This window comes from Uloborus diversus, chromosome 5 (genome assembly GCF_026930045.1).
Source record: "Uloborus diversus isolate 005 chromosome 5, Udiv.v.3.1, whole genome shotgun sequence".
Lineage (NCBI taxonomy): Eukaryota > Metazoa > Arthropoda > Arachnida > Araneae > Uloboridae > Uloborus > Uloborus diversus.
Genome location: NC_072735.1, coordinates 166,208,151 through 166,221,215, shown reverse-complemented (window position 1 = coordinate 166,221,215; position 13,065 = coordinate 166,208,151). Strand labels below are relative to the sequence as shown.

The 13,065-nt window shown below is 36.5% G+C and overlaps 1 protein-coding gene across 2 annotated transcripts in view; it reads left to right on the top strand.

The window, feature by feature from the left end:
- LOC129222657 (uncharacterized) overlaps positions 1–13,065 on the top strand; it is a 111,106-nt gene that overhangs the window by 76,489 nt on the left and 21,552 nt on the right. Inside the window, exons 5-7 of one of the 2 annotated variants that reach the window (XM_054857186.1) lie at positions 204–547; positions 3,074–3,209; positions 4,854–4,987. In XM_054857186.1, coding sequence (XP_054713161.1) covers positions 204–547; positions 3,074–3,209; positions 4,854–4,987 — 614 coding nt within the window. The remainder of the gene's footprint in view (positions 1–203; positions 548–3,073; positions 3,210–4,853; positions 4,988–13,065) is intronic. The other variant, XM_054857187.1, reaches the window with a different exon arrangement.

Below are 13,065 nucleotides of genomic sequence, written 5' to 3'. Positions count from 1 at the left end.
ATAGAATCTTCGGATACCACTTGACAAGGGAGGAGTCAAGTGCCTTCTTGTGAAAAACGGACAATATATTGCATGCAATTCTGCCTTAGCCCTGGCTACTGCATAATACGTAGTAATGGTTTGAAATTGTGCTTGTAGTTAAATAAATCTGTCTTTAAAAAAATATCAGTTTTCTCAAGTCTGATGACTGAATCTTTTTCTAGGAAATTCAACCTGTTCCAGGACTGTGTTAATGAGATCGTAAGGAACCGGTGCCAGCAAAGCGATGAACTCCACCTGGGCCAATACTTGGTAGACGCTGCACAGGATCTTGCTTGGAATTGTGGAGAATCTACTTCTGGCTCTGGCACCGATTACGATCGAGACCGCAACGATAGAGATCGCAACGATCGATACGGTAACGATCGTTATGGCGATCGTCGTGGTTCAGATACGGACCGGTACAGAGGTGGAAGTAACAGAGAATACGACAGAGGAGGGTACAGAGATGACAGATACCCAGAACGTGACCGATATTCCGACAGATATAACACCGGATATGGAAACGGTACGTTGCGTTTCGTAAAATTTGAGTCTTTAAAATGCTTGAAACTTGCCTTGGTTTTGATAAAAATGTTTCACGGTGGAATGTTCCCAAAGTTTGAAGTGCTGAGAGCCACTTTTTTCAAACCTAATTTGTTCTGACACATTAAATTCGTGGGTGTACGAGAGTGCTTACAGGGAAATTAAATTTGTGGCTTATTTTCACGTTGAAAGTTCCCAAAGTTTGAAATGCTGTAAATTTCTTTGTGTACTAGAGTCCTTTACGAGATATTAAATTTGTTACTTATTTTTACGTCGGAAAACACCAAAATTTGAAATGCTGAGGCCATTTTTTCTCAAACCTAATTTGTTCTGACACATTAAATTCGTGGGTGTACTAGAGTGCTTTCAGAGAAATTAAATTTGTTGCTTATTTGAACTGAAATTTACACTATGATTAGTATAATCACCTTATGCAAAGTTTGTTCGTTACTTTGCGATTTTCGTTCAGTTGAAGCTAAGCTTCACTGTTCTTTGGCTACCTTACTATAAAAATAAACTTGAAAATTCTCTGTCATTATTACTATTTTTGTATTCAAAAAAGTTTCAGGACATTCTTCTTGAATTCTTTCATTTGACTTTTACTGCAAACCACATGGGCACATCGGAAACGAACTCACTATCCCTGGACGTAACACCATAAAACAAATCGCTTGGAGAAAAGTCCGGAGTGCACGGTGGGCCGTGGAAGAAGGTTATTTTCATCATCAAATCCTCGTTATTGTCGAAATGGGGAACATCAGTCAGGATATGTAAGTGCCCCATCTTGCTGGAAAATGAACGAGCATTGATCGTGACATGTGACATCGAGTGACAAAAGAATTAAGACATGACTTCTGCCGCATTACGAAAAGTTCATGTACCGAACATTTGGGAAACTAAACTTGTACAATTTCTTTCTCTAGTAAAGTCAACGCTGCTGCGGTGTTGGTAATATGTTTCTAAAAATTGTCTGTTTGAAAAAAAAAAAAAGTCTGTTCTTCCAAGCTCTGGAGGGAATAGCCACGAAACCCGAACACTTTGCCCCCCCCCCCCCCGGGAGGACCCCTCAAAAACTCTTGCAGCGCCCAGTTTGAGTAGCCCTGTCTAAGACATAAATTAATGAAATCTAACTTATAATGATGAAGTAAATGACGTTTAATGAGCAAACGATTGGTTACATACGGAGCAGTCTCTAACTCAAATAGTGGCTATTATTGGATGATTTTAAACGATACGAAAGTAAAGAAATTTCTACGAATGTTCCAGCGGTCAGATTTTTTTTTTTTCCATCAATAGGCTGAGATGAAGTGAGCATGCGCGGGAATAGTGACTAAGACTTTCCTCAATCGTCTTAGGCGTGATTCCATCATAGATACACACCGAGCACTTCTAATAGACAGGCAAGCGTCCGAGAAGCGCATGCGCGCAAACAAATTTTGTCGTAGCCTGACACGATGCTAAAAGCGTTGCTTCCTCTTGGGCCACGCTTTTGCTCGTTTATTTCAAGTTTCGCGCGCTCATTGGCGACCAATGGCTAGTGCTGGCCGTGGTGGCCTGATCGGTAAGATATCGGAATCGCGACCGGAGGCTCTCGGGTACGATCCTAGCCAGTCGAAGATGCACCGTCTTCATCAATGGTGACTGGGGGACGTTAAATATGCTCGTGGTCAAAGTCCTCCAAGTGAAACGATACCTCTGGGGGTGCTGGACCAGAGATGATCAGTTGCTGGTCTGGATCAAAAAATCAGAGCTTTCTTCAGAGTCCCATGCAACTGGTTAAACCACACAGAGTGGTAGTTAAGGGGGGGGGGGGGGCTGGAGTGAAAAGTGGCTATTGCTACGGAGTTGTGCATCTAATTGTATTACATCTGAGGCAGTGAGAAGCAAAGGAATGTGAATGGACAGTTTGAAGTTTTGAGTAAGATTACGTCCTGGGTAGGCTTTCAATAAATTTTTTTCTAAATCATGCTGTACAGCAGCACCTACCAAGGCAACTAGTACTATCTCTTGCCCCAAGATAGAGGAGGGGTTCACCTACCATTTGCACTGGTTATCTCCAAATTTTTAATTTTGCCACTTGCATCCCTTTGCTTCTCACTACGTCATCTGTGGATTTCGCTTATAAAAAAGTTTTTTTTTCTTTGTAATGAAAGTAAAGGCAGAGCATCGTTAATTGAAGGTTCGTTTCATACGTTTTTAAATACGACTGCATTTTCTGGTTCGGAATCTAGATTCATTAGTTTGAAATTATTTCGAGGGAGATGCATTGACAAATACAGTAGGAAAAGATCCAGTTAAACCACAGGTTACTCGTGTAAAAAGAACACCATCCCCGCGTAGTTACTTAAAAATTGAACCGGCATAAGAATTATCCATTCGCATGTCAAGTTCCAAATAAGTCGGATCCTTAAATTTTGAACAAGCCCCGGTTAGAGATGCTCAGTCTGTAGATGGTTTGTAAGTGGTGGCGGTCATATTTATGCTGTGGTTTCGTGTTTGATGCTGTTAGCTTATTCAGGAAGCTCTGACATCACCTGCTGCAGAAACGAAAGATGCGACAGGAACAGACTTCAGCAGTGCAGGGACTCCTTGACCAGGACGATCGACAGCCGGATGTCCGGCTACCAGGACAGCAAGAGCTGCAGGTGAGTTCGAACGTTTTTCGAATTTAAACACAACGACTGATAGGAATTACGAAGAACGGATTAAAAGGGTCATTATAACCGCGTGTTTGATCGATCCAAAGTTTCCTGATCATTATTAAGGGTTCGTTTTTTCACAATTTCTTCATTTTTAATTCCGCTATATTCATATTTTATTAGTGTTACTTTGGCACAAAACAGGTAAAATTTTTCAAAAAGCTACATAGTTTAAGAAAATTAGCCAACCGGAAATAATTATAAAACCGTTTGAAATGAATCATTAACCTAAATTTTCCTGCCACTTTGGAACAATTTAAACCATGTCAGAAATATGGTGTATAATAAATTTTAATAAAAAGTAGTGCAGCTTTGAAGATTTGCAAAAAAAAAAAATCTAAATGTTTAAAATTCCCGATTTTTATTTCACCGCTTCATGAAATTTAGATTTGTTTATCTTTTTCGTGTTCTTGAGATTCTGTTACCAAATGTCGTTAAGAGTGCGATCAATTTTATTTCAAAGCATTTTTGCGTGTGAATTTTGAACCGAATGAACTCTGTAAAAGTTGTTTTTCTACTACAGTAGTGTCAGTGCACGGTAAACAACTTTACCTCGCTACAAGATACGAAACGTCCGTCGCGTAGTAACAAAAATCTTAATTTTTATGTAAGCTTGGCAACAAACAAGTTCTTTCCTTGACAAAAACAATAATAGCATTACTACGTTAACAGTATTTAACATTTCGCAATCGACCAGCAAAGGAGAAACCAAATGAATCAGTTCAGCTCCGGGACTCTTCTTAGTTCGTTTAAAAACGATAATATTTAATGCTAGCGGTACCCGCACGGCTTTGCCCGTTGTAGAAAGTGAAAAGGTTATTTGGTTCGCCTGTATATTTACGAATAATGGATAATGAATTTCTCCCCAATTTGCCATGTTCATTTCTTCGCCCATGGTCGCATATGGTAGTTTGCTCGTTCACGTTATGGTAATTTGTTTGTCCACGTTATGATAATTTGCTCGGTAAAATGTTCTTAAAATTGGGATAGGAAAAGAAAAAAATCAAATTTTCGAAAAATCGCTTCGAGGTGCTCATCTCTATGCTACGAACAAATTTTGTGCCAAATTTCATGAAAAGACATCCAGACAGAAATCCAGAGAGACAGAGATCCAGACTTTCAACTTTATTATTAGTAAAGATTATTTTGAAATGTGTGTATTATATTCATAAACATAGAACCGTTAGACCTCGATTTTTTGAAATGATCGGGACCAGATCACCTTCGGTAAATCGAAAATTCCGGACAGAAGAGAATTTATAAAAATATATCAAGAGACAGCAGAAACCTTTTACTCTGGACTTCAACACACACATCTTAAAAAATAACTATTAAGGGTTATGCTTTTAACTATGCGAACAAAAGCACATCTTTAATCGATAATTCCAATGAATCTCTTAATAACCAATCACTTAGAAAACAACAAGAAATTAAAAGGTTATGCAAGTATCCTAAATTAAAGGACTGATTCGATTGTAGTTTCTTGATTACTTCCACTGTTATCTTCTAATACATATGGCATCAAGTTATGCTCAACATTTATATTTTCCAATTTTCAACCAACGTTTTCAATTTCCTTAACTCTTTTAGACGAGCTAGAGACGACTTCAACTGTTTGCTGTGGCAAACTGCAAACTGTGCCAAAAGTGACGAGAAAGACCGCGACAACGATCTCTTCCGCAGGGCTAGAGATTACATATCCAGAAACTGCGACACCTATGGAAGTAAGTCTCGTAGTTCCCATGTTACAACAGTTACACAAACGCAGCCATTAAGGTACAATAGTATTTGTTACAGGGGGGGGGGATACAGACTACAACTTTAGGGGGAGTCATGCTAAAGAATGCCCCTCCCTCCTAAAGAATCTAGTTTTGGGCTCGAAACATTTCTTAAAATGCTTGGATGTCAATAAAAAGTATGGAATCGGCAGGGCCGATCCTAGCAGGTGTGCAGGGTGTGCACCGCACAAGGGCGGCCAAAGCAAGGGGCGGCCGCAGGCCGCATCATATAATTCTTTTAATCAAGCAAAATTCTTCAAGACTTTCTCACAAGATAACTTAGAATAAGTCAAATAAGTATGCTGAATTTTAAATGTTCAATTATCAAAGTAAGTGCCGATTTCCCGACAGCATAGCATAGTTTAAGAAAAATAGATTGTTAGGGAACATTAGGAATTGATTTATTGTTCATTAATATCCACTCTTTACACACATGCTTCATTTGGTTGCAAAATTTGTGTCAGAACCGGTAATCAGGCATGGATACAGGGGATTGGAGATGAGGGAAATGGCTCCCTCCTGAAGCAAGAAAGGGTGCCTTCTAAAAGGAGCACTCAAGGCCCAGGGCGGCCACTAGTGTTTACCCCCCAAGCTTTTATAGACCTAAACAATGAAGATATATTTTATATATTATATTTAAAAAAAGCCATACTTATTAGATACTGTCGCAAGCATTTCAAACAAGAAATTATTTTCCAACAATCGCGGATGCGTGGAGGGACAGTGGAAAATTGCGACTCCCCTGAGACTCAAACATATATGAATAACAAACTAAAGTTTTGTAATTTTCCCCCTTTACAGCATTTTTCTCGAATTAAAATCACGAATGAACTGCCCGGTTTCAGATCAGAGCTCTTGCCCCGGGTAGTAAATTTAAACGTACCTCCAAAACGAAGATCCAAAAGGATGCCATGACCTCCTTGACGAGACTAAAGAAGGCTTAAAATTGCGTTTTTATAGGACTTTGATTTTGGAAAATTTCACTGTTTGAACCACCGATCTTAAGAACCCAATTAAATCATTGATTCACCCCTTCCACCTTAACTTAATCAAACATAGCCTGAAAATGTTGGCTTTAAAATCCAAAATATTTTTTCAGAGGACAGCCCTTCTTAATGTCATCAAAATTTGCTTAATGGCATTTTTCGTATTTCTTTTTCAAAATTTTTGCGATGGAGGGTCCCGAAATCCATTCCCAAATATTACTACCAAAGATAGTTTCAATTAGTGTCTTTAGAGAGGCCCCTAATTCCGCCTCCTCAGTTTGAAATTGATTTCAGTTTCAAAAAACACTTCGTGAGGGCACACTGAACCCCCGTCCGCCCTTTGTCCCATCGTTATCAAACAATGCGTAAAATACGATTTTCTAAAAAACTCTGGAGGAGAATTGCCTGGCTTATGTAACTTTTTACGGCGCTAGGGCATATACCCATCAATCGTCGATGTGAGATGGACAAAAGGGGTCTATAGTTGTGTTTTTCAGATATTAATATCGAAAAATATCCGAAAGATTCGCCGAAGCTTTCCAGTTTTGTTAACGTCACCAAAGATAGCATAAAATTGGGCTTTTAGAAACATCCACTTGGGAGCCCCGAAACCCTTCCTTCCAAAAATAGCCTAAAATGGAATTTAGCTCTGAAAAATATTTCGGTTCGGAATATTTTCACGTTTTTCCTATCGTTTTCAAATACAGCCAAAAATGGGTTTTTGAAACAATAGTACCGAGAAATTACCGAAGGAAAGCCGCCAGATCCCCTACCGTCACCAAAGACAGCCTAAATTTGCGTTTTAAACTTCAATTTCAAAAACTTTCGATAGGAGATGATTGCCTCTCCCTCCCTCTAGCGACGTCAACAAAGATAACCCAAAACTGCTTGTTTAAAACTTCAGTTTCGAAAAATTTTCGGAAAGAGCACCTATCTTTTCTAAGCAGCGATCACAAAAAACAGCTTCGAATTGATTTCAATTTTGAAAGAATTTTAGGAGATAACTCCAGCATTACTTTTCCCCTGAAGTCTCGAAAAAATTCCTAAAATTGCGATTTTTGACGTCAATTTCGAAAATTTCTCCATGCACCTTGAATATACCCGACTCTTTTCTCTCCTTGCAGCCAAACACAACCTAAGATCACTAAAACAATTTTTCGTACGCCAATTTCGATAATTTTCTGGGAGTAATCCCCCCTCCCATGATTCCTCCTCCTCCGTGCTTTCTCACCGAAATGTCGCCGAAGACATACTATAAAATGCGTTTTTACGACTAGTAAATTTTGGTATCTATTACTTTCTTCAAAGATATAAATTGTACCTAAGGAGTTTCTTACTATAAAACTTTTCTTCCTTTTTATAAGTTCATAATTCTGTTTTTTTTTTCTTTTTTAAATTAGAACTTGATATAGAAATTTGAAGAAATATTTATATGGACGTCAAAGATTAGTCAAAATATGCAAATTACTCATGAGGGGCGGCACATTAGCTCTTTGCACACGGGCGGCCGACACCCTAGGATCGGCCCTGGGAATCGGTCAGGAATAGGGCTTCTTATAGGCATAAACGTAGCAAATTAATTTCATAAGCAATGAAAGAAGAAATTTCAAAAATAATTAATGAATTGAAAAGACAACTGAAATCTTTTTCATTTTATTCAAACACTGTTTGTACACAACCTTCCAACACAACATGGACGAATACTATTGTTGACGGTTTAGGATGTTCATTACCTCCATGACCCTTATCCACCACTGATTTGTTATCAGAATTAACAAACTCTGTGATAATGCATATCACATTTTTCACCCATTTACATTTTCCCCATGTTTTCGGTCATTTTAATCGTTTTCTTCCCCCATTTTGTTGTTTTTTTATTTTCTTGTGCATTCCACGTTTTCCCCGCGTTCCCCCGTTAAATTTCGCACACTTTACGATATCAAATATGTGACTTATTCACTTTTCCCATCGTTTAGCTTTTTGTCAATTTTTCAAGCGTCGATCCAATTTTTTGCATCTTCTTGTCGGCCATTAAAATGGCGTAGCGTCCCCTTCCCTTCGTTGTTTGGGCGCCAAACGCACTCATTGGTTCCCGCGCATCACCGCGTACCCGGATCTGATCGCTCATTTGCCGATTCATTTTTCCACCCCACTTGACTCTACTTGCTGCTCTCTGTCCGCTCGGTCGCAATTTTCTGCGGCTCCGGTTTTTGTTCTACGATGGCGATAATGAAGCATCGGTGCACGGCGTCAGGGGACGGCCGTTGCTCGCCGCGAAATTGTTAAGACCTCAACATGAGGTGAAAGTCTTTTTTTTTCATATATGTTTAAAATATAATAATCAAGACCGTTACTTCGTCGCAGCCGAAGATGAGAGCGTAGGTGATCCATCACCTGTTTGAATGATGGCGTCCGATGGCGGCACGCAGAGTGCACCTGAATCGTCCCCTTAAGTAACTACTTTTTCGATGATCTACATACCATGAGGTGACGGCATGGATCCGCAATTACCTTGAAAGTATCCTGATTCCTTTTTAAGCGTGTGACGAGCTCAACATTGTCACTATGGAGATTACAGCCAGCGCCATTTTTTTTTGTCTCAACGTACATTGGCCTTCAACGGAAATCGTCAACAATAAGTCATCCCTGAATTACACCCCACCATAATGAACTGTCCATCCTCCGTACATTACAATTAAATATTTCACCACCCTCCGCGAGAACTCTACGTTTTTTTTTTTTGACCGTTAACGAACTTTGCAACCCCTGCCAGCTCCGCCTTTTCTTTTTGAACTCTTAAGTCTGGATTCCTCGCATTTGTTTTTTTACTATGTGTGAAATGTTCTGGTGATCACCATGCCTAGTGCCTGTCTTCATGTCTGCTTAGAAGTAACATAGAATAAAGAATGTATGGTAATTAATTTTGTGTTTCCTATCGTCAACAAACACACCACCCCCGGGTAAGTCTCTTTTAAATTTTGTTCTTGGGCATTCAAGGCAGTCGTTGGTCTGAGGTTATGCGCGGCAGCGATGCTTCCACTTCCACGGCCTAAAATCGTTATCTTTTTGGTTTTCGTATAATTTGACAAAATTAATCGCGCGCATCATGACAAAATCCCAAGTAGCATTTTATCTTGGCTCAATATTGGCGTGAGATTGTTCACGTTGGCAATGTCTTGGCCAATATTGGTACGATTTTTGCAATGTTAAGCCAATATTGGCTTCCCATTGCATTAACAATATTGTACTTAGATTGGCAGATAATCTTGTGCCAATATTGGCAACTCATTGCATTAGCAATATTGTACTTAGATTGACATACAATCTTGTCCCAATATTGGCTTAACAATGCGCAACCATCATTGTATTTAGGCTGTGAGACAATATTGGCAAAAAATTGGTCAAACTCTGGAAAGCTAATATTGGGCGGAAGATGGCTCTTTGATGTTCAACCGATTTTGAAACAAATCTGAAAAATGATTCATTTTCCTAAGTGAGCAATTAAACACTGAGCCTGATTACCTGAAGCTCCACAAACTGTTTTAGAATGCTAAAACAAATTTTGAACGTAGAGAGAGTCCTCAAAAAATGGAGCTATTTGAGTTCACTTTAAACGCATTTGTATTTTTTACTTTCCTTAAAATTTTATTGTTGCCTTCATTTCTTAAATGATATTTTATCATTCTCATCAGTGAATTTTTTTAACTATGTCTAATCCACTCTAAAATTTCAAAAAGCGAAAGAGAAAAGCGTTATTGGAGCAACTCAATGAGAAAGCTTTCCTTTGCAGTGATGAACTTTGTCTTCCAAAATAAAAGTAATGAAATAAGGAAAAAAAATTTTTTGAAGAAATATTAAATGCTGAATAAAATTCTGGGTAGATATCTAACATTGAAGAAATTGCTGAAACGATGTGAAACAGTGAAAATTTTGGATCGACATTGTGTTTTCAAAACTCGAAATCATAATCGAACAGTGACATTCTAAATTGCGTCGAACATTGAGAATTGTGAACTAACATTTGAAACTGGAGTAAATTCTGGATCGATATTTGACTTTGAAAACACTGGATCAATATATGATGAAGATTCCAGGAGTTTTATTTTCATGATTCTACACATTGTGGATGTGGCAGGAACTCTAAAAAAAAAATCTGGGAAAAAGTGAGAATGTATCAAGAGAAAAACTTTCCGTGAAAATTAAAAAATTTCTACTGGAAAACTGCATTCCTTTTCACAATGCTCTATAACACCTAATTTTATTGACAATAATCAAATAAACTTTTAGAAGTCTGAATGCAAAATCTGAAAGAAGGTTTTACGGACTAGTTTTATGCTACCAAGTTCATTTATCATCACTGACTTGCGTTTTGATGATCATAAGACTTTTGACTCATTACGGAATGAGAATTAAGTTCCATGGTCTATTTTCAGCTGAGCATGTACGATTAAATGGCAGTAAAGGTAGTGTAAACTATTTAGCGTCAACCATTGTTACGGAAACAATTGAAGTTCTATCTGATCAAGTACAAGAAATGTATCCAAAGTCGAATAAAACCAAGATGCTTTGATTAACTATGATTTTACACCAGTGTTGAATTTTTTGTGCCAAACCCTTATTTTTGACGTGACATGTCAAGAATCTCTTGAATGTATGTTCAACACCATGACGTTTTTCATATTTCAAGTTAGAACTTTTTTCTAGAAATTTCGTAGGTTTTTTAAATTGTTTCTACATGCATAAGTATTGAGCAAAAAAAAAAAAAAAAAAAATGGCTCTGTTTATCTAGAAAATCTGAACTTTTATTGATAAATGTTGTGCAAATTCTAGGTCCAACACTGTGGAATTGTCCATTTGCTTTACAAATAATTCTATTTATACCGTTGCCTGTATCAAACTGTTCTAGTGAATGTTCCTTTTCAACCTTAAAACAAATTATAAATTGTTCCACATCATCTCTTTTGCACAAAAAAATCAAGTGTTCATACTCTTTCGTCTCTTAAAAGTGATATCAAATAGATTAAAATTTAATAATGTTGAAGAATTTGGAAATTTAAAGGTGAGGGGAAAAACATGTAAAGTAAGCCGTAAGTTCTTTTGCATTATGTTTGGAATATTTATTTGTTTATAAATAAAAATAAATGTTTTTATTTTTTATAAAAACTAAGATAATACAGAACTAAAAAGTGATGTCAAAAGTTAAGCCAAAATGCAAAGGGTTTAATAATCATTTTCAACTTTTTAAATTTTCCTTTCATTATGGTAAGTGGAAGTATTTTTTTATGTGTTTTAGTTTTCAAACATATGTACTAAACAGCTAACTGCTTGTTCATTATTTCATTGCAATAAGTGCAACCTACATTTGCATCAATAATAAATGATTTTCAGATTATTCTTTGTTCATTGTCACCTACATTACATCCATTTAAAAAAAGAAAAACTTAACAACTTTATTTGCAGTATACTCAAACCTGTTTCTGTGGGATCCTTTTTCTTTGTGGTACATGAAAATTTCAATCAAATTGTGACTCAATTGACTAACTTGTCTATAAAACAAGTGCTTGGTAGTATTTTTAAGTGATGAATCTTTCTCTGATGTATATTTTAAAAGCGGATTTAAATGGTTGGCGAGATTCAAAGTAGTTGCAAAAGCAGAGCTGTCTTCAGGGTCCCATCTAACTGGTTAAGCCACAAAAAGTGGTAGGTACGGGGAACTCTGGAGTGTAAAGTGTCTTGAATTTGTTTAAAGAAGAAATTCCTACAGTTGTTTCGTAAGTTTTGGGTTATTTTCAAATGAGACTGTGTTACGAAAGCATTTTTTGTAGCTAATAGTGAAGTTTTGAATAAATTTTTTTATGCGGTCCCTATCCACCACACAAAACTAGGTTTAAGTGTAGTTTGTTTCCACATTTATTATAATGAATGCCAATTTTGTGAAATAGATCTTATTATTTTTCTTTGACAATAATTGTTAGTTCATTATTGAATACTTTTTGTTTATGTGAAAATATTAGACATATGCTGGAGTATTTGATAAAGAAATTTTAAAGATCTACTTACTTTATTTACATAAACATGGTCAAACATTTTACTGAAGGGTTAATTCTTGCAAAATTAAGTTGCTATTTCTGAACTATCCGGGTCAAAGAAAAAGGTACTTAAAAATGATGTTCATATTTAATTTTTTTAAGTAGGAATAAAAATTCCTACCATTAATTGTTCAATATTGCAAAATAACTTTAGTAAATCAGTTATTTCAAATTTAAAAGTTTATTATTAATTTGAATGACAATGAAAACGATCAAGCAAAGATTTTGAACAACTTTTGCACTGTACTTCAATTACATTTACTTTCTGTGCAACCGTAGAATTGCAATGAAACCAAATGTGTACAAATTTTCTACAGTGAAATTCCGTTACAACGAATACCAATACAACGAAATTTCCGTTTCAACGAACTACATTTTCAGTCCCTATATAACTGCCATTACATTATTTGAATTCCATTACAACGAAATTCCTGTTACAACGAACAAAATTTGCGGTCCCTTGAAGTTCGTTGTAACGAGATTTCACTGTATTTGTTCGTCGAGGGAGAATTAACTCTAATCTGAATTCTGCTCAGGAACTTTTGTAACTAATATTTAGCAATGTTAGTAAGTTTTGAGCAGAATTCGGAAATATCCGATATTTTCAATTAGCACAAATTAAAGTCTTTAAAATAGTAAATGCTTCCTCAAATCACTCTTTATTTTCTTATGTTATTATTACAATATGTAGAATTAAAATTAAGTTTTCTTTTTATTATATTTCATTTTACATTTTCATCAATTTTTATGGAGTTAGCATTGACTGTTTCATTTTTCTTCTGTTAGCTACTTTTACAGTTATATGATTCAAAAATAAAATATACATTAATTGGTGCACAGTCATAAGAAATTCTCTTTTTTTCTGACCAACATTTAATAACTAGGCACTTTTAGTATGAATTAAATTGATGATGTTGTGAGATTTTGGGCTGTTCTGCTGTGGTCTGAG